The 21,631-nt window shown below is 43.4% G+C and overlaps 1 protein-coding gene across 3 annotated transcripts; it reads left to right on the forward strand.

Moving 5' to 3' along the window:
* Positions 1 to 1,062: 1,062 nt before the first annotated feature.
* On the forward strand, positions 1,063 to 20,202 carry si:dkey-250d21.1 (uncharacterized). Of its 3 annotated transcripts, none has more exons than XM_070555652.1 (12): positions 1,063 to 1,094; positions 1,232 to 1,422; positions 4,070 to 4,190; positions 5,733 to 5,840; positions 5,920 to 5,956; positions 6,059 to 7,866; positions 7,950 to 7,980; positions 8,083 to 9,851; positions 15,556 to 15,604; positions 15,691 to 17,489; positions 17,686 to 17,722; positions 18,430 to 20,202. In XM_070555652.1, the coding sequence occupies exons 2-12, from the start codon at positions 1,328 to 1,330 to the stop codon at positions 19,962 to 19,964; spliced, it is 7,389 nt and encodes a 2,462-aa protein (XP_070411753.1). In that variant the 5' UTR covers positions 1,063 to 1,094; positions 1,232 to 1,327; the 3' UTR covers positions 19,965 to 20,202. The 3 variants fall into 3 exon arrangements, with proteins under 3 accessions (XP_070411753.1, XP_015815656.1, XP_070411754.1); XM_070555653.1 differs by lacking the exon at positions 1,063 to 1,094 and adding an exon at positions 3,515 to 3,558 and having other exon boundaries at positions 1,283 to 1,422; XM_015960170.3 differs by lacking the exon at positions 1,063 to 1,094 and having other exon boundaries at positions 1,113 to 1,422.
* Positions 20,203 to 21,631: the final 1,429 nt, after the last annotated feature.

Below are 21,631 nucleotides of genomic sequence, written 5' to 3' on the forward strand. Positions count from 1 at the left end.
CCACCCATCCTTACACTTACAGTCCTATCCTTCAAATAAGCTCTGAACCAGTCTAAGGCCAGACCAGAGATTCCTACATTATACTCCAAACGATGGAGCAACACAAAGGTGTTGCTCCATCCATATCCACGAGGCCTTTGCATTATATTTTCACACTGTTGTGTTTGGATTTGTAGACTATCAGAAAGAATTGGAAAATGAATTTTTCCTATCTAACCTAATCATATTGCTGACCAGGTTTCACATCCATAAATGTGTTAAACGCAAGACCTTCTTTTTGTGTCTTGAAAAAAGAAGTTGTGCTTTATTTGAAAACAATCTCCACCTCAAACATTAACAAAGCCATTAAGACATTAAGTCTGTGCTCCAAATTACAGATCTTTCCAAAGTTCATGCTGAATTGTATGTTTCATATTGTCTCCTGCTTGTACATCATTCATAACCTGTATACAGTAACCCCTGGCGTTGGATGCTATTTTCCTTATTGTGTTTACACTGTTTATTTATCCTGCGTTCCTTATCCATATGCGGTTAATGACCCAAAGATCAATACAAAAAAAAAAAACTGTTGGACACTAATTTAACCGGCATGCACTGCGCGCCGATCACCAGCGATCCAATCTGTGCAGAACTAGCTCATGACGAACACCGCCGTGTTAAAAGTATATGTCTGTGGTTAAAAGTGTAAATAACATTGATAAATTACACTTGAATACAGATTATACACAGCATGTACAGTGTGTATGATGTATAGATCGTTTAGTTTAATTTTCTATTTTATATTTAGTGATTCCTATTCTCTTCTTCGTCCTGTGAGACTGGCGGGGCGGCTCCCTAGCCCCCCCCTATGGACGACCTGTGACTGGTTGTTTGTAACTCCTGAAAATAAAGACAATTTACTATACATTTTTTTTAAATTCTTACTTTGCACAAAACAAAGAAAGCTGCCAACAACTGTTAATTGTTAAACCAAGAAAACATTGATCTTGTAGAATGGGAAGAGAATCATCTTGACAATCAAACTCTTTGACTGCACTGAGCGACGACGTGCTGCCCCCTGCTGGTGAATATGTTGTACGCATGGACAGTTCTTGGTAGGATAACACGCTTTCGGCGAGTGGTTAGCTTTGCCTCAACCCCAACTTTGGAAAGCATGGCAATAGTTGTTGCCTAGTTTCCCAGAGGGGTGTCAGAAGACAGTTAAATCAACGCTTTTCTGTATCTGTTGCAGGTTTTGTCCAAAGTATGACTGTGCACGCAGTTTGCTTACAGTAGGCTCGCCTGCTTGCAACAGCGAGCTAAGATAGCTAACTTCCTTTAGTCCAAAATGACTGACTGCTGCGCTGCAGCGAACTGTGATTACCAGCTACGGCAATCCGAGCCCAGCGCTCAGCTCTTCAGCTTCCCTCTGGATCCGGAGCGGTAAGATTCTGGCTTAACACATCAGACGGTGTGTGTGTGTGTGTGTGAGACAGGAGCCGCGCAGCCTGCAAACACAAAGTGTTAGCTCGCTAATGTTAGCACTAGCGTTAGCTTCGTGAGACCAAACTCAGTGGAAAATGGCGCAGACTCAGCGTTACTCCAGAAAGAAAAGTCCAGGTGAAACGCTGTCCTGGTTCAGACTTAACACCGGAACCCGCTGCACAGGGTCCGGCCGCTCAGATGTTTGTGAGCGGGACACGGATAAAGACGTTACCGCTAAAAAGCACCGCCGCTGCCAGTGTTTTACCTCCGGACGGGTCGGCGGAACGTCAGATCAGCAGGAAACTGTTGTAGTGAACTTGTTAGGATTGTGCCTGCCTGGCCTGTGTGTGTTGGACTGAAGCCTCTACAGCCTGATTTACTCATTCAGGGGTTCAGCTGATCAGTGAGATCGTTTAAGAGGAAGCATCAAACCATCATCGCAGTTATTTTAGTCATCATCAGGATTTAACTCCGTTTTTCTCCGAGGTGGACGCACGCGCCAGTGTTTTACCTGCGCTTTGGAATAGGTGGCCTACTGCAGAAAACAAATGAGCTCAAAGGGGCCATGTCATGGAAAATCCTGAGTTTTACCATGTGATATTATCTCCCCATGGGAAACAACGCTTTTGGCTGCATTCATGCATTTTCCTGTTTCAGCTGCAAATTTGGAATTTTCCTTTGAAAATCCTGTAACGCGTCAGTGGAAACTAGTCTCGTCATCAGGCCCTGCGCCTCTCCCGGAAGCTAGTCCCAGGTCTGCTTGACTTCCCTGGCTAGCACAGGATCAGTGGCTTAAGCCTAGGGATGTTCCAATCAGGTTTTTCTGCCCTAGAGTCCGAGTCATTTGATTTTGAATATCTGCCGATACCGAGTCCCGATCCATACTTTCGATACATTAAAAAAAGGAAGAAAAGGAAGAAACAGTTCCAGAATGTTCCTTATTTTTTATTTACCTTTTTATTTTAATTTTTAACAACAAATCACTTCTGTGAGGTAGCTTGAACAATCAAGTAATAAATAACATCAATTCTTCACTTTTGGACTTTATTGCAAATATAAAAAGTTTAATATAAAAACAGATAGCACTTCAACTTAAATACCTGGCAGGGGTCTATTTTGCCTCAGCCCCCAAAATGCTTAGCTACGCCCCTGGGCATGGGAAGTAGTTTTGAAGATGATCTGAATTGTATCAACTATATAAATACTGCATGCTGATAAATTATTGCTTTATACAGCTACAAACGTGTATGTTTGTATGTTAATCCTGTAATGCACTGGTATCCAGTGTAGACTGGCGAGGACGGGGGTGATATGATGGCAAACTAAGCCATTGTTATTCCATTTGAAAATTGCTATCTCAGGATGAATAAAAAATGTCATGTCTTGTTTAGAAAGGTTAAAATGGTTAAATTTATTTCTCCTGAACCCGATCCTTTAAAAATGACATTATCGGAGCATCCCCAGTACCGTTGCTACAGCCTTGCTGTCCCGGATGTGACGTATCTCACCAATTGATGAAGTGGAAGTGTTTAATTGTTGGTTAGTTTATTAGTTTATTGCAATAAGTCTTAAAGAGACTTTTTGGACTTTTGAATTTTAATGCTTGCGATTGCCCCCTCAGGCCAAAAGCGTAACGGCAGCTTCAATAGTAGGCTTGTGCACGAGGCGCGCATGCTGTACGTGCACACTCCTTAACTACAATAACAGCTGAGACAGTCCAGTGTGTGTGTGTGTGTGTGTGTGTGTGTGTGTGGCCCGGAGGACAGAGGACAGGAGAACGTGCAGCTAATTAATTAAATAATTTGGTTCTGTACCTTTCTCCTCAGCACAGCCGACAAAGGTTTATGATGGGTCAGTCCTCCTGCATGCTCAGATCATTCCCTTCCCTTGCTTGAAAAATTGTTCCAAAATGAAAGTTGAACCCACATCTTTTTTATCTGTGAATTCAATGCCGTTCGGCGAGTCTCAAATAAAAATGTGGGCATCTTACTGTAAAAAAATATATCATTAATGTAAAAATAAACTCTAAATAAACTATGTTCACATCCAGAATCAAACCCAGGTCTTCTGCACGAGAGTCCGACGTTTTACTAGGTGAGCTAAAGCGCCAGTGACATATTTTTTATCTGTAACATTTATATCCTTGATGACAGCTGAAACAACGTTCAAAGAATGGTTTGGGGCGAAAATGGCTATTTTGTTGCTAACTTGCAGGAAATATCTAGAAGAAAGTTCTACAGAAAGTAGCTAAGGGTCCTCAGAAATGTAGCTAGCTTTGTCACTAGGCGTTAGGAACAGCGACAAAGTGGCACTGCCTCTCTCTCTGCTGCTAAAGCTACGGATAGCAAATGCTACGGGCTATGCCTGAGCGTGAACGCGCATGAAGCAGCCTGCTCGACCCGAGCAGCTCTCTTTTTCTGTGATTTTACAGAAAAACAGGCAATCACAGTAAAAATGCCAGGGCTCATTCTGCAGGACAAGGGCATTGCAGGAGAACGTATGAAGAAGAAATTTATTATTTCTAAACATGTTTTGGCTGTCAAACTTCCATAATGCTCCTTTAAATTTAATGTAGAGATCCCTGATATCCTCTTTTTTTTTTCAGCTGTAAGCAATGGCTGAACAACTGTCATCGCCAGGATTTGGCATCTCAGCCTCCAGAGCAGTTGCACAAGCTTTACAGACTTTGTGCTAAACACTTTGAGCCCTCCATGATTTCCCACCAGGTAAGAACAGAAGAGAACTAGACATTATTCCACAGTTTTAATTCCATTAGATAGAATTAAATCTGTTTTTATCATCATCTCATTGCTGCCACAATCACCAGATGGAAGTAAAACAGCAGGCTGGTTAGCAGGCTCACGCATAAGTAACATCCAGAGTGGTGCTTTACATTTTACGAGAGTCAGCAGCTGACCTCAGAGCAGTGAGAACACCCAGAACAGCTGCTTGTTTCATCTTTAAAGGTGTAGATCACTCGTTTCATCAATATGGAAACTATTTAGGTACGTTAAATCCTGAGCCGTCCAGAACCCGCTACCAGAGCTCTGACACAGAACCATCACCCTACCAAGTTGTCGATTGGGAGCTATGTCGTACACAGTGGTAGAGTGTTAGCCAGTCAGAGGCGAGATCTTTGCAACATCACTGCAAAGCTTAACGTCGGGATGTTCTGATCGCATTTTTTGCTCCTAATCCGAGTCATTTGATTTTGAGTATCTGCTGATACAGAGTCCTGATCTGATATTTCAGCAAAGCATTAACATAAGAAGAAAGGGAACACGTCCAAGTTGTCCTTTAACTTTTTGTTATTTAGGTCTTTCTTTCTGTATTATCTCGTTTCCTTAGTTTACCTGCCAGAAACATCACTTATTCAGGAAGTACATTGGTAAAAATGATGTTTTTATTATTATGAATATATTTTAAAGTAGCATGCATCGTAGCTCATTTTTTTATTGGTTTACATCATCATCATGCGGCTGTATTGAGTGATGCCTGTCCATAACAGCTGCATGTTGTGGTGTCTGAATTCAGACACCATGATGTTGACCTTACGATGTTGTTTTTGTCCATGAAAAGGAGTATTGGTGTAGCAGGACTTGAGCTTTAAACTAAGCCATTGCTATTCTGTTTGAAAGTCTCTTCCTCAGGGTGAATTTAAAAGATCATGTTTGTTGTTTTATAAAGTAAAATCCAATCTTTCCCACCCGATTCTGATCTGGGATTTGAAAATCACACGATAAAAGCAATTTTCCTGAAGAAGTCTTACAGGTTTGGTTCTGGTGCTGGACCACAGCGGTCCCACAAAAAGGAGACCGCTAAACCTGGCTTTGTGCTTTCATAACGATTCATATGAAGAAAGTTTTTCACAAAACCTGTTTTACTGGGAAATGAGACATCACTGCTGTAGGCATGTACAAATTCAGCTAGAAAGGAAGGACACACACACACTCACTCGGTCAGTCCGGTCAGAACAGATCTCATCTACTCGGAAGATGTGTGCCTAATTCTTAATTTCTGTCTCAAATGTGTGTATTTTATTATTTTAGTTGCATTCCCAGATAAACTGTGATGTCACCAAATCTAACTAGCAGGTTTTGGCTGAAGAAATGTTAAAATAACTTCTCTGAGTTCTTTTAACATGCAAATAATGTAACTGTTCACCCTTTATCAGACAGGTTTGGCGGATTTTATTTTTCCTTTAGGAAATTTTGATCACAAACCTCCTAGCCCAAGGGTTTTAACGTGTGCTATGGTTTTGTTTTTAGTCTGCATCCAGCTGTGTGTTGACAGAAGATGCTGTTCCCACTATATTTAATGTGACAATGTCCGTGAACCAACAGTCTGTTGGGAACAGAAAACGAGCCGCAGAGTCGGTGAGTATTTATTTCTGTTTAATGTCAGACCCGCTAGGAAAACCATCTGAATAATCAGCACCTCTCTCTGTCTATTCAGTCAGAAGAAGAAGCATCTGCTGTGAAGAAAACAAAAGGTATGGGAACTGGTTTCGTTCACTCATAAAACCCACCACGCGAGTGTTTAGCTAACTCTAAAATGAATCACCCCCCCAGTCATAACTGTTTTTTCACATCAGAAAATACACCAGCACACGTGAAGGAGGAAAAAGATGAGGATGAAGAGGGAGCAAAACTAAACACTGCAGGGGGTGAACTGCAGCAAGAAAACCAAACCCAGGAGGATGTAGCCATCTCTAAAGCAAAAGAGACTCTAAAGATTTATTTCAAAGAGATCCTGGCTCTGACAGGATTCAGCATCAACGGAGCCAACATCAGTTCTGACCAGCCAATTGCTGGTGCAAACGGCCAGCAAGCGCTCAGTCGAGTTTGTCTGGAACAAATAGACAAGAAAGAAGTCCTTCAGTTCAGCGAACACTTCATGCGGGAGGAGATCCAAAACAGCCTGAGACTGGCCCGGTTCTTCTCTATTCTGCTTCAGGATGTAACGAGCATAGAGGGCAAGGATCAGATCCCAGTTTTCATCCGATCCGTCACCATTGCCGGATTCCCACAGAAGCACCTGATAGGCTTTTTACCATGTGACCTGGATGCAGAGAGCATGTTTTATATGCTCCTCTCAGAGCTGCGAAATAAGTGGGGGCTGAGGATGGAGCACTGCAGAGGACTCACCTATCTCATTACAGGCAGCATGTGCCAGAAAATGAGAGATGTCACCTGCAGAATCCTGCAGGAATTTCCGCAAGTAGTCTTGTCACCAAGCGATCCATATGCATTTAACATATGGATCATTCGCTGCATGCCTGTGCCCTCCATCCAGAAGGTGGCAGACACTGTAGAAGAGGTGGCTTCATTACTCAGGAGAACCCCAGAGCTGAGCAGGCGGTTGGAAGGAAAAATTCAGCTGGCGTACAGCCATATAAAAGGGGAAGTAGACCGCATCAAAGCAGCCATCACTGGGAATTGGGAACGTGGCACAGATGCCTTCCAAACCATGCTAGAGATTCTTGAGCCATTTCTCAACTGTATCAATGAGATCATTTCAAAAGTGGATGAAGATACCGCTGAACAGATGGCCAAGCTCAAGCCCGTGTTAAAGAATTTTAACTTCATCATGACACTTGTTGTTCTGAAGAACACCCTCTGTTGTGTGAGTATACTTAACTCAAGTCTCAGGGGAATCATAAGCATCAGCAGTACTCTGCAGTACACAATATCCAATGCCTTAAAGCTCATCAGCAAATACCAACAGGAACTTGCAATATTTCACCGTAAATGGTTCTCCGAGGCTGTTGGTCGAGCCAAAAAACTCGGAGTGGAGGTCACCAAACCCGAGATGGCCCAAGCAGACACAAGTGAGACTCCCCTGGAGGACTTCTACAGAGAAACTATGAGTCGGCCCATCCTGCAGTACCTTGTAGCAGAAGTGAAGAGGGTTTTCAGCATCGAAATGGTGAGGATTCTCCGCTGGCTCTCATTAGTGCCATCTTACATGGCTGACCACAATTTTAGCATTCGCAGAGATAAAGTAGCAGACGCCAACCTGAACAACCTGGCACGCCCAGACACCTTCTACGAGGAGCTCGGCTGTTGGGAGGTGAAGTGGAGGCATGCAAGCAAGCGCAGAATCCTCCCGACCACAGTGTTCGCTACTCTCAAGATCCCAGACATCGGATTTTACCCAAATGTGCAGAGCTTGCTGAGGGTGTTGGGGACAGTTCCGTGTGTCAACGCAGAGGCGGACGTCTACGGCCAATACCACATGGTGCTGGAGCGGTGCCATTCTTATCTGACTGACACATCAAAGGACCAAAGACAATGCAACATGGCGTTTGTGTATGTGAATCAGGATGTGCACTTTAACGTTGAAAACATGGTGGAGACCTATGTCCAGAAGCATCCAGAAATTCTGCAGATGCTGCAAGTGGTGAGTAAACGTTTACAGAGTGAGTTTGGATTCACAACTCGGTTCATTCTGAACCAATGTCTAACTGAGTGACTGTTTCACAGGATGACAGTTCCACAGACAAGCCCCCACAAGGTGAGATAGCTTTTTAACCTAAATGGTCACAGTAAAAACACGGCTCTTTACTATGCTTTTTCTCACAATAGCACTAAAGAGTAATCCCACCTTGTGTTTCAGTTGTGGCCCACGGAAACCATGCAGAAAAGGATACGGAAGAAGAACTGCAGCTAATTAATCTAGAGATGGATGCTGAAAGACTTGTGGAGATGAAATGTGCGGAGACTGATCGAGAAGCTATTAAATCTGCTTTGCAGGCTGCTGTGGTGGCCGCCTGCAGCAGTCAAAGCAAGCTAGATAGCGAGGCTTGTCCTGCCCAGGATGGAGAAGTGGAGTATGTGACCAAGTCTCAAATGAATGAAGTCCTCACTATTTGTGAGAGTGCTGTCAAGGAGGGGATCCTCATGGAAGTGGGGAGCTCGTTCTTTTCTCTGATTATTGATCGTGTTGTGAAACTTGGAGAAAGAGACTATCTCCCAATCTTCCTCAGATTTGTGGACAGTTTTGATGTTATGCGGTTAGAGTTGATAGGGTTTGTTGAGGCAAATCTGGAATGCGATGCGTTGATACAAACTCTTCTTGAGAAAATAACAGTGGAGTGGCGTCTTGATTTAAAAAACTGTCGAGGCCAGGCTTACCTTGGCTCTGGAGATGTCTCCTACAAGCTTAAAGCTTTTGCCTGCAAAGTCCAGGAGAAGTATCCTCTCGCTATTTGCACACACTGTTCTTCTTACTCTTTCAACACCTGGTGGTCAAAATCTATCCCAGTGCCTGCAGTTAAAAGGGCCATAGAAACATTTGAAGAGATCTTGATGTTTTTTGGCGCCAGTAGTGCTAGAGGAAAACAGCTTGATCATGTGATAGCCTATGGTCTTAGAGAAAGTTACGAAAAGGTCCAGGAGTTACAAGGGACCTTTTGTACCACTTGGCAAGAGAAGCATGACTCTTATGAGGTGTTTGTGCAAATGCTTGAGCCGCTGGTCGAATGTCTAGAAAAAATCAAAAACAACCCACAGAGGTGGAAGGCTTTTGTGTCTGAACAAGCAGCAGTCCTTCTCCACAAAGTGATGGAGTTTGATTTCATCATGGCCATGGTGGTGTTGAAGAATGCATCGTCCTTCACCAGAGAACTTAGCGCAGGTATTCAGAAGGACCAGTTCAGTGTTGCATCCCAGCTTTGCCAAATCAGTGGTATAGTGGCAACTCTTAACAGGGTGAAAACAAACATGAAGGTATTTCATCAGAACTGGTTTGACGAGGCCTGTGCGATTGCCCAGTGTCTTCGAGTGCAGATTGAAGTGCCTGAAAATGCTGTCCCAAAAGATGGCATGATCAAGCCAGTCACCTTTTACAAAGACTGCTTGAGTGTCCCCCTTGTAGACAACCTCATCAGTGAAGTGAAGGACCATTTCTCAGAGGACCACAAGGAAGCTCTGAACTTCCTGTCCCTGGTTCCATGCTCAATCACAGTGAGTTACATGTTTGAGAGCTTGAAGTCCAAGCCCCCCCTCTACAGCAGTGACCTTCCCGATGCCGAAAACTTCTTTACAGAGCTGTGTTGTTGGAGAGTGACCTGGAAGACGAAAGTGGCTTCAGTGACTATTCCGAGCTCCATATTTCACACGCTGCGTTTGCCGCTCATGCAGTACTTTGGAAACATCAATGCTCTGCTAAGAATCATGTCGGTGCTCCCCAGCACCAAACTGGAGGACTGTGGTGTTGTCATGCGCCAAAAAAAGTTCCAAGACTACCTTAGAAACACAAATCCCAGAGACAGATCTCCATGTTTGACCATGCTGCATGTGAGCACAGATTTCAGTAGAGACTTGGACCGCATGGTGACCCAGTGTCTGAAGGTGACTCCGCAAGCCCTGGAGGGTATCTGTCTGGTATGTTCTTTGGGTTTTTTAACAGAATTGATTGTGTTTTGTTCTTATTTTTCTTTGATTCGTAGAAACGTCAGGGTTGTTTAAGCTTATTCAATATTGTCATTGCACAGGTGTACAACGAAAATGACTCGCTAAAGACAGCTCACGTGAAAGGTAGTAAAATATGAGTAAAATAAAAACAGGCTAAAATAAAAGCACGCACACACACACACACACACACACACACACACACACACACACACACACACACACACACACACACACAGAGCCAGTTTAAAGTGCAAAAATGTAAAAGTATAGATGTAAACTTGTAATTAGACAAGCCTAAACTACAAACTGAAATATTAAAGCCTGTTTTATAAGACAGACCATCGCGACATTACGGAGTGATAAATCCGACTTTGTGGGTCTCGTAAATGCGGCAAGGAGCAAAGGGGAAAGGTGATAAGACTCGATTCTGATGCTCTTAGCCTTGTAGTAATATTGCCACATGAGCCCCTCACCTCTGACGGGTAAATGCGTGTCAGCCCTGCTAATCCCTTTGGAGCGAGTGTGGGAAGCAAAGACACTGACACACACACACACACACACACTTCTGCGGAGAAACATAGCGTTTCCATAATTTTAAAGACTTCAGAGGAAAGATCACCAGAATGCCGCACCATCTTCTTGTATGCCTTCTCCCGGTTTGAAGACTGCTTTTTCCAGTCAGAAAGCTACTCTGCCATCTAGTGGTCATTTTCTATAACCCTTTGACTACATTCTTCATGGCTCATAAACACAAATGCCTAAATAAACACTTTTGGATTATTAAAAGTCAAATGTAAGTCTGTTATCTATAACTACAAGATCCTGAGATTCTATATTTTTCCACAAAAAAACATATTTGTCCCTTCAACATAAATTGAGGCTAACTCCAAAGGATGTTCAAATTTCCCACCTCCACCCAGCATTCAAATGCACCATGTACGCACAAATCAGTCAGGTGAGAAAAGAGTCTCAAAAGGATTTTTGTACTTGTAAACTGATCTGTGTTATATAGTTTGTCCATGGGGACCAGGTGATTTGTGTGTGCAGGAGTTGAAGTTAGACACGAAAATGTAAACACAAGTTACAAATAAAGAGTTACACTTGCTTAGATCTATCTACACGCACACTGATCTTTAGTTACGCAAACACAAATCTAGATACACACACACAAGTCTAGATACACACACACAAATCTAGATACACACAATTCTAGATACATGCACACAATTCTATATACACACACACAAATATTGGTACACACATGCACACAAATATAGATACACACAAGCACACAAATATAGATACCCAAACACAAATCTAGATGCACACACAAATATTGGTACACACATGCACACAAATATAGATACACACATGCACACAAATATAGATACCCAAACACAAATCTAGATGCACACACAAATATTGGTACACACATGCACACAAATATAGATACACACATGCACACAAATATAGATACCCAAACACAAATCTAGATGCACACACACAAATCTAGATACACACACACACACAAATCTAGATACATACATGCACACAAATCTTTAGTTACGCAAACACAAATCTAGATGCACACACAAATTTAGATGTCCACAGACAAATCTAGATACACACACACAAATATAGATACATACATGCACACAATTCTAGACACACACACACACACACACACACAAATATTGGTACACACACGCACACAAATATAGATACACACATGCACACAAATCTAGATACCCAAACACAAATCTTAAGTTAGAAGACACAAATCTAGATACACACACACAAATATAGATACATACATGCACACAATTCTAGACACACACACACACACACAAATATTGGTACACACACGCACACAAATATAGATACACACATGCTCACAAATCTAGATACACACACAAATCTTAAGTTACGCAAACACAAATCTAGATGCACACACAAATCTAGATGCACACACACAAATCTAGATACACACACACAAATATAGAAACATACATGCACACAATTCTAGACACACACACACACACACACACACACACACACACACACACACACACAAATATTGGTACACACATGCACACAAATATAGATACACACATGCACACAAATCTAGATACCCAAACACAAATCTTAAGTTACGCAGACACAAATCTAGATACACACACACAAGTTACGCAAACACAAATCTAGATACACACACACAAATCTAGATACACACACACAAATCTAGATACACACACACACAAGTTACGCAAACACAAATCTAGATACACACACACAATTCTAGACACACACACACACACACACACACACACACACACACACACAAATATTGGTACACACATGCACACAAATATAGATACACACATGCACACAAATCTAGATACCCAAACACAAATCTTAAGTTACGCAGACACAAATCTAGATACACACACACAAATCTAGATACATACATGCACACAAATCTTTAGTTACGCAAACACAAATCTAGATGCACACACAAATTTAGATGCCCACAGACAAATCTAGATACACACACACACACACAAATCTAGATACCCACACACAAGTTACGCAAACACAAATCTAGATACACACACACAAATCTAGATACACACACACAAATCTAGATACACACATGCACACAAATCTTTAGTTACGCAAACACTAATCTAGATGCACACACACAAATCTAGATACACACATACACCCACACACACACACACAAATCGTAAGTTACGCAAACACAAATCTAGGTGCACGCACACAAATCTAGATACATGCACACAAATCTAGATACATGCACACAAATCTAGATACACACACACACAAATCGTAAGTTACACAAACAAAAATCTAGATGCACACACACAAATCTAGATACACACATACACACAAATTTAGATGCACACACAAATTTAGATACACACACACACAAATCGTAAGTTACGCAAACACAAATCTAGATGCGTGCACACAAATCTAGACACACACATGCACACAAATCTAGATACATCACTACATCATTCCCTTTCCTAATGTCCTGAAGATCGGTCCGAGCTTAGTCGGAGTTTTTAAGCTAACCTGCAGGAAATGTCAACGACAGTTATCCAGAAAGTAGCTAAGGGTTACCAGAGATGTTTCTGAGGTGTTCGCTAGGTACTTTTAAGATTTAAAATGTCAAGAAGGGGGTCTGAAAAGCTGCTAGAAATGGCGTCAAAGTCGCTAAGTTGGCAACACTGTGGGAGGAGCGCTTCATTTGCAACTCAGGGCAGCACAAGTGGGAGGAGCAAATAATCGGCTTGTTTTGTTTTTATAATCGTTCAAAACTCAGGTCGTAATTGGGATTAAAATTCGATTAATTGAGCAGCCCTAGAACAGCCCATCCAAAATTCCCTTTCCCCATGCTGCAATAACCCTGGACTTTGTGAGTACAGTCACCTTTTATGCACGTGCTTTTGTTTTATGCTCAGTTCCTGAGTGAAGTGGCCATTAGTTTTTAGGCCCCTCCACACTCAATTTTCAACAAACAGGCCTGCAACGGAGGGAGGTTTAGTTTAAGAGGTGTTGTGTGTGTGAGAGAGAGAGAGAGTGTGTGTGTAGGCCCACGAGGATAGTGTGAGTTCAAAATTCATTTTAATAGAAATATTTGGTATGGAAATGAAATGCCAAGTTTTGGTCATGAAATTGTTTAATTTAGGAAAATTCTCTATTCACACAAGTACTGAACTGGATGTCATTTTGTGTTATTTTGTTTTAAGAACCCTTTAAATTTTATTTCCTGTTTATAAATAAATATTTGTAAAAAATTAGAATATTCAATACAGTTGTGGTCCTTGTTAAAATAGGCCACAATATTCCTGGGTAAAGAACATCGGTGGCATAAAATAGGATACAAAGCTGTAACTCATTATCACGAGCCCAGGCCCAGATCATTTGTTATTGTTTATTCCAGTCTTGTATGATTAATACCTGAAACAAGGGTTACACACATGTTAACTCAAACAAGCTAACATGTCAGAGCGTCTCTTTCAATGCGTGAGTCTCACGGAGCTGCCCGCACCATAAACTAGGCTTTATATCAGAGTTTTAGTGAGGAAAAACTATCAGACGGCTTAGAAAAACGTGCAGAAGCCTGCCTTGGTAATGCAGGAAAACTGTGTGATGTTTTGTTATTTAATACATCTGAAAGCTGTTTCTACCTTCAGATTTCCTCATGCATTGTTGGAGTAGAACAAGAACATGTTTTTATAAAGCACCTCTGGATAAACATCACTAGTTCTTCACACGCACATAAAATAATAAAAACATAATAATGGTAGAAAATATGAATAGCTTCAACTGTTTTTATTGTATGATTAGATAGTAAATATTAATGTGAATGATTTGTTGTACTAGATTAGAGTCCAGACCATCTTTTCACTTAATATACAGGATGGCTTGGCAGGCTAGTGTTGGACCTTTGTTTGAAGAACATCGTGAATTGAACTGAAATCGCAATATCTGCTACAAGCCTGTTGTCTGTGTGGCTTGTTATGATTGACTTTTTCGGTATTGGTACTATTGTGGACGTTTATAGACAGGTGGGGACAGAGACATGTTGAAGATGTCTTTGAGGACCTCACCCAGCTCCGCTGTATAGTCATGTAGCACCCTTCCTGAAATGCCACCTGGACCAGCTGCTTTCCTCGTGTTAACACCTTTTGAGTGTATGTGTTACCTCAGCGGTCTGCCGGCTAAGCACCTGGCTGTTGGTGTTGGAGCTGGAGCTGGATAATCTGGCAAGCCAGACTAAATAAATGCTCCATTGGCGACTCTTGTGGGGCGGGTTCTAACATTGTCTTTCAAACGATTTCCGCATGCTACTGGACAATGAACAACGTGACATTCTCACTGCAACAGATGTCGTAAACGAGGCAGTCCGCTGTTGAAGAAGACGAAAATACATGATTTTTTTCTAAATAAAGGACTAAATACATCTATCTTCTCCTGATTCTAATAAAGCTCAAGTCCAAAGAGTCCAAAACTGATCTGTCGCCACCTTGTTCTTCTCTGTTGCGTCATCCTGCCCAGAGGGCCCTGAATAAGCCACAAAGCAGATAAAGTGCTGTGATTGGTCCTCAATGCAGATAGAGCATTGTGATTAACCCACCATTGTGGACCAATCACAGCGCTCTGTGGGTTTGAAACCCTTGTAGTGAGCTGTGATTGGCCAGCCAGAATGCTGCTAGGGGCTGTGGAGGTCCCAATGGACCAAACTTTGCAAGAATTTGGTGTAGTTCACTAGGCTAGGTGCTGGAGTCATGGTTCCAGCAGTCGTCGTCTGATGGTGGCCATAGAATCGGTTGGGCTCTTCAGCCAGTCTGGCATTGTTGGGTGTTGAGTTTGCACTGATCTGATTTGTGATGTGCCGTATCCCTTGCCATGCTTGTCGTGAATCTGAGTTGTCAAAGTGCTTCTCAATCCTTCTTCTGTAAGCCACCTTGGCCCTCTCTGATGCCCCTCTTCAGCTCTGACCTGGCAGTGCTGTGTTGTTGAGCCTCGCCAGACCTGAAAGCTTTGTCACGGGTCTGACGTCTTGGGTCATCCATGGCTTGCTGTTGGGGAAGGTGCAGATTTTCTTTGATGCTGTAACAGTATCTTTCTGCTATTCTTACAGGATAAGGAATCAAAGAGTCTCGCCAGGAACTCCGAAAATAATATGGAAAGTAAGTTCTGGAAATTGGACTACATTTTTGTCTTTTCAGCTGCAGTATGAAGGTTCTAATTATTTGTTTTTCTTTGATTAATTTAGTTGTCTGTGTCAAAGTTGATATTGAGGAGCCCAAAATTCTGCAATCTCCTGAAAGGTTGCAGGATGAAGACATGAAAACAGCAGACGAGGATGGGCCTGTAGGAAACAACCGCCAAAGTCTTGCTACGGTTTTTAGGCTGGCTGCGCTGCTGGGAAAGAAGAATATGAGCCTCAGTGACCTCTCGGAGGAAGACAGAGAGACACATGTTCAGGAGCTCAAGTTGTGTCACTGGTTTGCGAATGAAAGTAGATCAGTCCCACCCATTAGCGATGATGAAATGGTGAACCTTCTCATAAATGGAATCAGAGATGTCATCCTTAAGGAAATACAGGAATCTCCGTTTTTCTCTCTTATCACGGATAAACCTGTCAGAGTCTCCGATCAGACCCACCTTCCTGTTTTTGTTCGGTACGTTGGGGAATCTGCTCCGAAGGTAGAGCTCATGGGTTTTTTACCCTTCGATGAAAACTATAATGTTGATAGGCAAGCAAGTAACCTTGCAAAGACTCTTACAGAGGACTGGGGCTTACCCATGTCCCAGTGTCGAGGGCAGGCGTTTATGCATTTGGGTTTGGGTTTTCAGAGCCTGAAGAAGATGTCTCTGAATTTCCTGAAGACCTACCCACTCTGTGTGGTCACACCCAGCGAGTCTTGTGGCCTTTCCTACTGGTTGGCCAGTAGCGTTCCCTGCCCCTCTGTGGCAAAGATGTTGGACGTCACAGAAGATTTGCTGCTGTTCTTTGACGAGTCTCCTTGTCTAGAGGAACAGCTGGCACAAGCTGTTGACGGGCTTTTGAATGTGCCAAGAGAGGCTTTAGAGGAATTCCCAGAGACGTGCTGCTCAAAGTGGAAAAAGAGAGAGGACTTCTTTGACATCCTGGCTGACACACTAGATGGTGTTCTGTCCTGCCTGGATGCTGTTAGCTCTAGTGACACAGGAGCCAAATCAGTGCATGCACAAGTTCTTTCTACTGCCCTGAGGAACATGGACTTCATTGTCACCTTGGTGATTCTGAGGAATGCCTGTTCTCCTCTCCGTAACTGCAGCACCGTTTTCCGCTGTGGAAACCCTGCTGACATTCTCTGTGAGATTGAGAAAATCCCTTCGATCATGGAGACCTTAGAGAAGATGTTGGAGAACGTGAACACTGTGCACTCTACCTGGTTTGAACAGGCGTTCCAGCTCGCCACCAAGATTGCTCCTGAACAAGTGTGCTTCTCAGAGGAAGCAGGCAGCTATGATTCTCCTGAGATTTACTACAGGGAAAATCTTAGCATTCCACTTCTCAAAAGTCTTGTTGATGAAATGAAATATTGCTTCTCAGACAGTCACCTCAAGGGTCTGTCAGTCCTGGCATTGCTGCCTTCATGCAACCCACAGCCCATACTGCCAGAGTCCACAGACAAGCCCTTCAGTTTATACCTTACAGACCTTCCTGAGCCTGATGCAGCAGAGCAGGAAATTACCACCTGGGCGTCTGTCTGGAGAGAGAAATACCAGGATGTTGCTCCTCCAACATCCATTGCAGAAGCACTTGCTCATCCTGAGTCCAAGAGTCACCCAATTGTTACGTTACTGCTTAGGCTGGTTGCCGTCCTGCCCAGTGTCAGTATGGAGTGTGACCTGATGAAGACCACCCTGAATGACATCAGGGATCTGTTCAAAAACACTGTATGTAGAGGCAGCAGAGTGAGTCACGTTATGCTTCTCTCTCACTGCACAACACTAGAGAAGCTACCACAGGTCATCGACAAATGCATGGAGGTTGATCCAGAGAGCAGCCCGTGCCTGTCCCAGGTAGGTCCACGCAGCCCTATTTTCACAAACATCCTGAAATGTTTTACTTTCTCAACTTCCCAGACGTTTAATGTCTTTGCTTATTAATTAGGAACCAAGTATTTTCATGGTGTAGGTCACAGCCCACGCTGTTGTTGAACAGTCAATCTGCTGCTGCAATTATTAATGCTGCAAATTTACCATCCTTGTATTTTAGGTGATGGAAGCTCTGCAACGGCTGAAGTTAGACACAAGTAAGTTTTCTAATCAGTGCATTGAGGGAATTTTCTAGCCTGGCAAGCCAGACTACATAAATGTATTATTTAGTCTGGCAACGCTCCATTGACGGCTCTCGGTTGTGGGGCGGGTTCTACAGTTGTCATTCAAATGATCTCCGCATGCTACTGAACAATGAATGTGACATACTCACCGCAGCAGCTATCTGTAAATGAGGCGGTCCACAGTTGAAGGAGAAACACATAATTTTTTCTAAAAAAAAAATTAAAATAAAAAAAAAAAAAGCACTAAAATACATCTGTCTGCTCCTGATTCTAATGAAACCCAAGCTCTAATAGTCCAAAATTGATGTAAAAGCCATTTCAAACGAGCTGTCGCCATCTTGTTTCACTCTGTTGCATCATCCCACCCACCAGGCATATAGAGTGCCCTGATTGGCCCACAAAGCGGATAAAGCTCTGTGATTTGTTCACTAAGCAGATAGAGCACTATGATTGGCTCACTATTATGGACCAATCACAGCTCTTTATGTGTTTGAAACCTCTCTAGAGAGCTGTGATTGGCCAGCTAGAATGCTGTTAGGGGCTGCAGAGGTTCCAGTGGAGCGTTCCTAGACCAAACTTTGTAAAGCAAGAATTTGGTCTAGTCCACTAGGCTAGGAATTTTCTATAAACGTTTCTATTTTCTTATGAATCATGTAATATTTTGCCTTTTTCAAAATCAGGAGATCATGGAGTAAAACCAGCTGAAGCAACAGGAGCGTCTGGCTCCAGTGAAGCAGAGGAACTTGCAGATGGATTGGTGAAACCAAATAAAAATGAGATAAAACCAGCAGTTGCTCCAGGACCTAGAACAACTGTCTCATTCTACGAGCCACAACTACGCGAAGAAATCCTCAAGGAACTGTGGGACTCTCAGTTCTTCACGGTGATCACAGAGCAGGTGGTAGATATTGACGGTGAGCTCTATGTCCCCCTGTGCATCCGATTCTTAAACAAGGAGGACATCCAGTGTGAGGAAACCCTGGCCTTCATCCCTTTTACTGAAGACTTGATCGATCTTGCCGAGTCAATTGAAACAGCCCTGTCTGAGAAATGGGGGCTCAACATGGAGTACTGCAGAGGACAGGCACTGCTAAGCGTTGGTGAAGTCGGAGCCTGCATGAGGGCAGTGAGTGTAGCCATAGCTAAGAAGTACCCCCATGCTGTTAGAACGCTCAGCTCCGCTTTGTCGTTGAACGTATGGCTGGCCAAGTCTTCCCCGGCAGCAGAGGCCGCTGACGGCTCGGCCCTCATCGGTAGACTGTTGCACTGGCTCACCGAGGATGCAGAACGCCAGAATAAGCTGGAAGAAATGATTGTTTATGTTTTCCAACAAGAAGACCGACAGGGCAGCGACTTGAGTGACAGACTTGTAAAGAACTGGGAGAAGAGTCATGACATGCATGAGATCATGGTCGAGATTTTAGAGGCAGTCATGCTCAGCTTGAACGAGCTGAAGGTGGAGGGAAGTCCCTCTGACCGGCAGCAAGCGGCTCACTTCTTGGATTCAATCAGAACCTTTGAGTTTGTCCTTTCTACTGTGGTCCAAAAGAACGTCCTAAGCATAACCAAAAGGCTGAGCCAGTCTCTTCAGGGTAAGCCTTTAGACATGCTGCTGTCTGTGAACACCTTGCCTGATGTCAAAGCGGCACTCGATAAACTCAAGAGCGATTTAGATGTTCATCACAAGTCCTGGTTTGAGGAAGCTGTCACTCTAGCGTCCAAACTCCATGTCTCAATGTTGCATTCGACTCTTCTTGAGCCTTTGAGTGAGTTTTACAAAGAATCTGTTAGCATGAAGGTTGTTGAGCACACAATAGCAGAAATCGAAGACCTCTTCTCTGAGAAGGTTCTGGATACTTTGAGATGTCTGGAGATTGTGCCTTACGCAATGTCCAAAGTAGAAACCAGCATTCTTAGTGGTCTTGTGTTTCGTCTGTACAAGGAGGATTTGCCAGACCACACCTCCCTTCACTCTGAGATGAAGGCGTGGAAGGAGAAATGGTTGGATCCTCTGGCAGGTTACCTTCCCAGCACTGTGCTTGATACGCTCAAGGCGTCACAGATCAGGAGTTTTAGCAACATCGAAACTCTCCTCAGGCTTCAGGTCATCTTACCGTTTTCAAGACGGGAGAGCACCTTCAAGCAGGGGAAACGGAGTCTTCAGGAGTTCCTCCAGCAGGAGAAGAGGTCTCTGACAGATCTCCATCCTCTGTAGAAGCCGTGGGCTGACATGGGCTGTGTTTTAGAGTCACAGGACTGATGAGTCCAGCCTGTTTGAAGAACTTCTGAATCCCCTCTTCTACTGTACATTAATGGATGTTCCTTAGGTTGCCCTCCCACAGAAGCCCTGTTCTGTGTTTTGTTTTCCTTTTTCTGATCATGTAGTTTGTACAGTTAAACTGCCCAAGGGGACCAACGTCGAGGCTGAAACGAGAAGAAAACGCCCGATGACGGTTGTCGATGCTTTAGTGTGCCTTGATGAGACCCTAGTTTTCTCAGTGTTTCATGATCATGTTTTAAATGTCCCACAGGTTTTGTTTCCTGAACAGCCAGATTGATTTCTCCTTCCCTGTTATGAGCTGATACTAATCATAAACCTGCACCCCCATCTATCCTGGGCACCCATAGACGCGGTTAGCGCGGTCTAATCCTTCCTCTCCTCGCAGGAATGAATTTGCTGTAACGTTTCTCTGAGAATAATGTTTCCTTTATAGGAAAATCTTCATATATATTTGTCCAAAAAAAGTAATAAAATGATCCAAAAAGTTGTTTTGAATCGTGTCCTGTCCTGTTTCAGTCTGAGCTCTAACGCAGGTCTTTAAAGCCACACTAGATGGCGCCGTGCTGCAGGTTTCCGGGGTCAGCACCAGCATGTATGGTGAGACCTCCTGCTGTGATTCACTAAAACATTAAAGGCTCCTGGTGGTGGTGAAGGACTAGAAACGCCAAGTCACATTCCAGTGTGAGTGGGTTTAGAACCGGAAGTAAGGATTCCTCCTCAAAAACCCAGCCAAGTCATCACAATTTGAAGTGTGTGCGTGTGCTGCTGTAAGAGGAACATGTTCATGTCACCAGTTGTCCTGAGGAGGAGAGGCCTGCTGGAGGGGACCTGGTTAATGTGTAACAAGCATTCTGCTGCTGAAAGTCACCTTTCCTGTTAACCATTAGCTCCGCACTCCTGGAGATGTTTGAATAAGGAGGTCAGCACTTTGCAGAGCCTGGTCTTCAGGTTCTGTGGGTCACATTGATGTCACAAATGTTCCACGAATTTCAAACATCTCTTTGATACTTGATCCTTTCCTAGATTCTTGCTGCGGCCTTCGCTGCTGATGACGAAGCCCAGATTGTGTGTGTGTGTGTAGAATAACCACATGTGTGGACTCTTGAGTGGTGATTTATTTACTCTCACGCAGAGCGTTGCAGGTGAGCTCTCAGGTGTGGCCTGGTTGTTTGGGTACGAAGAACATCTAACTCTGGGAAGAGGTTTTGCCATAATTGACCCATGCACCGGGCTTCCTGCTGGATGTCAAGGTTCTGCGCTGATATAAGACCCGTGGCGGGCCATAATCATGTCCATACTGAGCCAGGATTTAACTACACTTGTGGGGCTTAAGTGGATTTTATTTCAAGGTTCCCCCTCAGAGAGATTTGGCAGTTTGTCCCTGCTGAACTTTTGGTTTGAGTTATTTGGATGTGGGCTAGTTGCTTGTTTTTACTTGTGCTTGTAAACCTGGGACTGGAAACTGGCTGAAATATGAAGGATCATCTGAGCAGCAGTCCTAGGACAATGAGCTGGATAAACGATCGTAAGAGGCCGTCGTTTATTTGGATTTATGAGCATCTGCTGGTTTTATCTGAAATAACTCAAAGCGGCTCCCTGTC

The sequence above is a fragment of the Nothobranchius furzeri genome, chromosome 10 (genome assembly GCF_043380555.1).
Source record: "Nothobranchius furzeri strain GRZ-AD chromosome 10, NfurGRZ-RIMD1, whole genome shotgun sequence".
Taxonomy (NCBI): domain Eukaryota; kingdom Metazoa; phylum Chordata; class Actinopteri; order Cyprinodontiformes; family Nothobranchiidae; genus Nothobranchius; species Nothobranchius furzeri.

What these genes read in the sequence shown, in the direction of transcription:
- si:dkey-250d21.1 (XM_070555652.1), top strand. Translation starts at nt 1,328, where the DNA reads ATGACTGACTGCTGCGCTGCAGCGAACTGTGATTACCAGCTACGGCAA. An exon ending in TGCTGTGAAGAAAACAAAAG is followed by an intron (nt 5,957 to 6,058) that starts GTATGGGAACTG and finishes TTTTCACATCAG; the next exon opens with AAAATACACCAGCACACGTG. An exon ending in ACGGCTGAAGTTAGACACAA is followed by an intron (nt 17,723 to 18,429) that starts GTAAGTTTTCTA and finishes TTTCAAAATCAG; the next exon opens with GAGATCATGGAGTAAAACCA.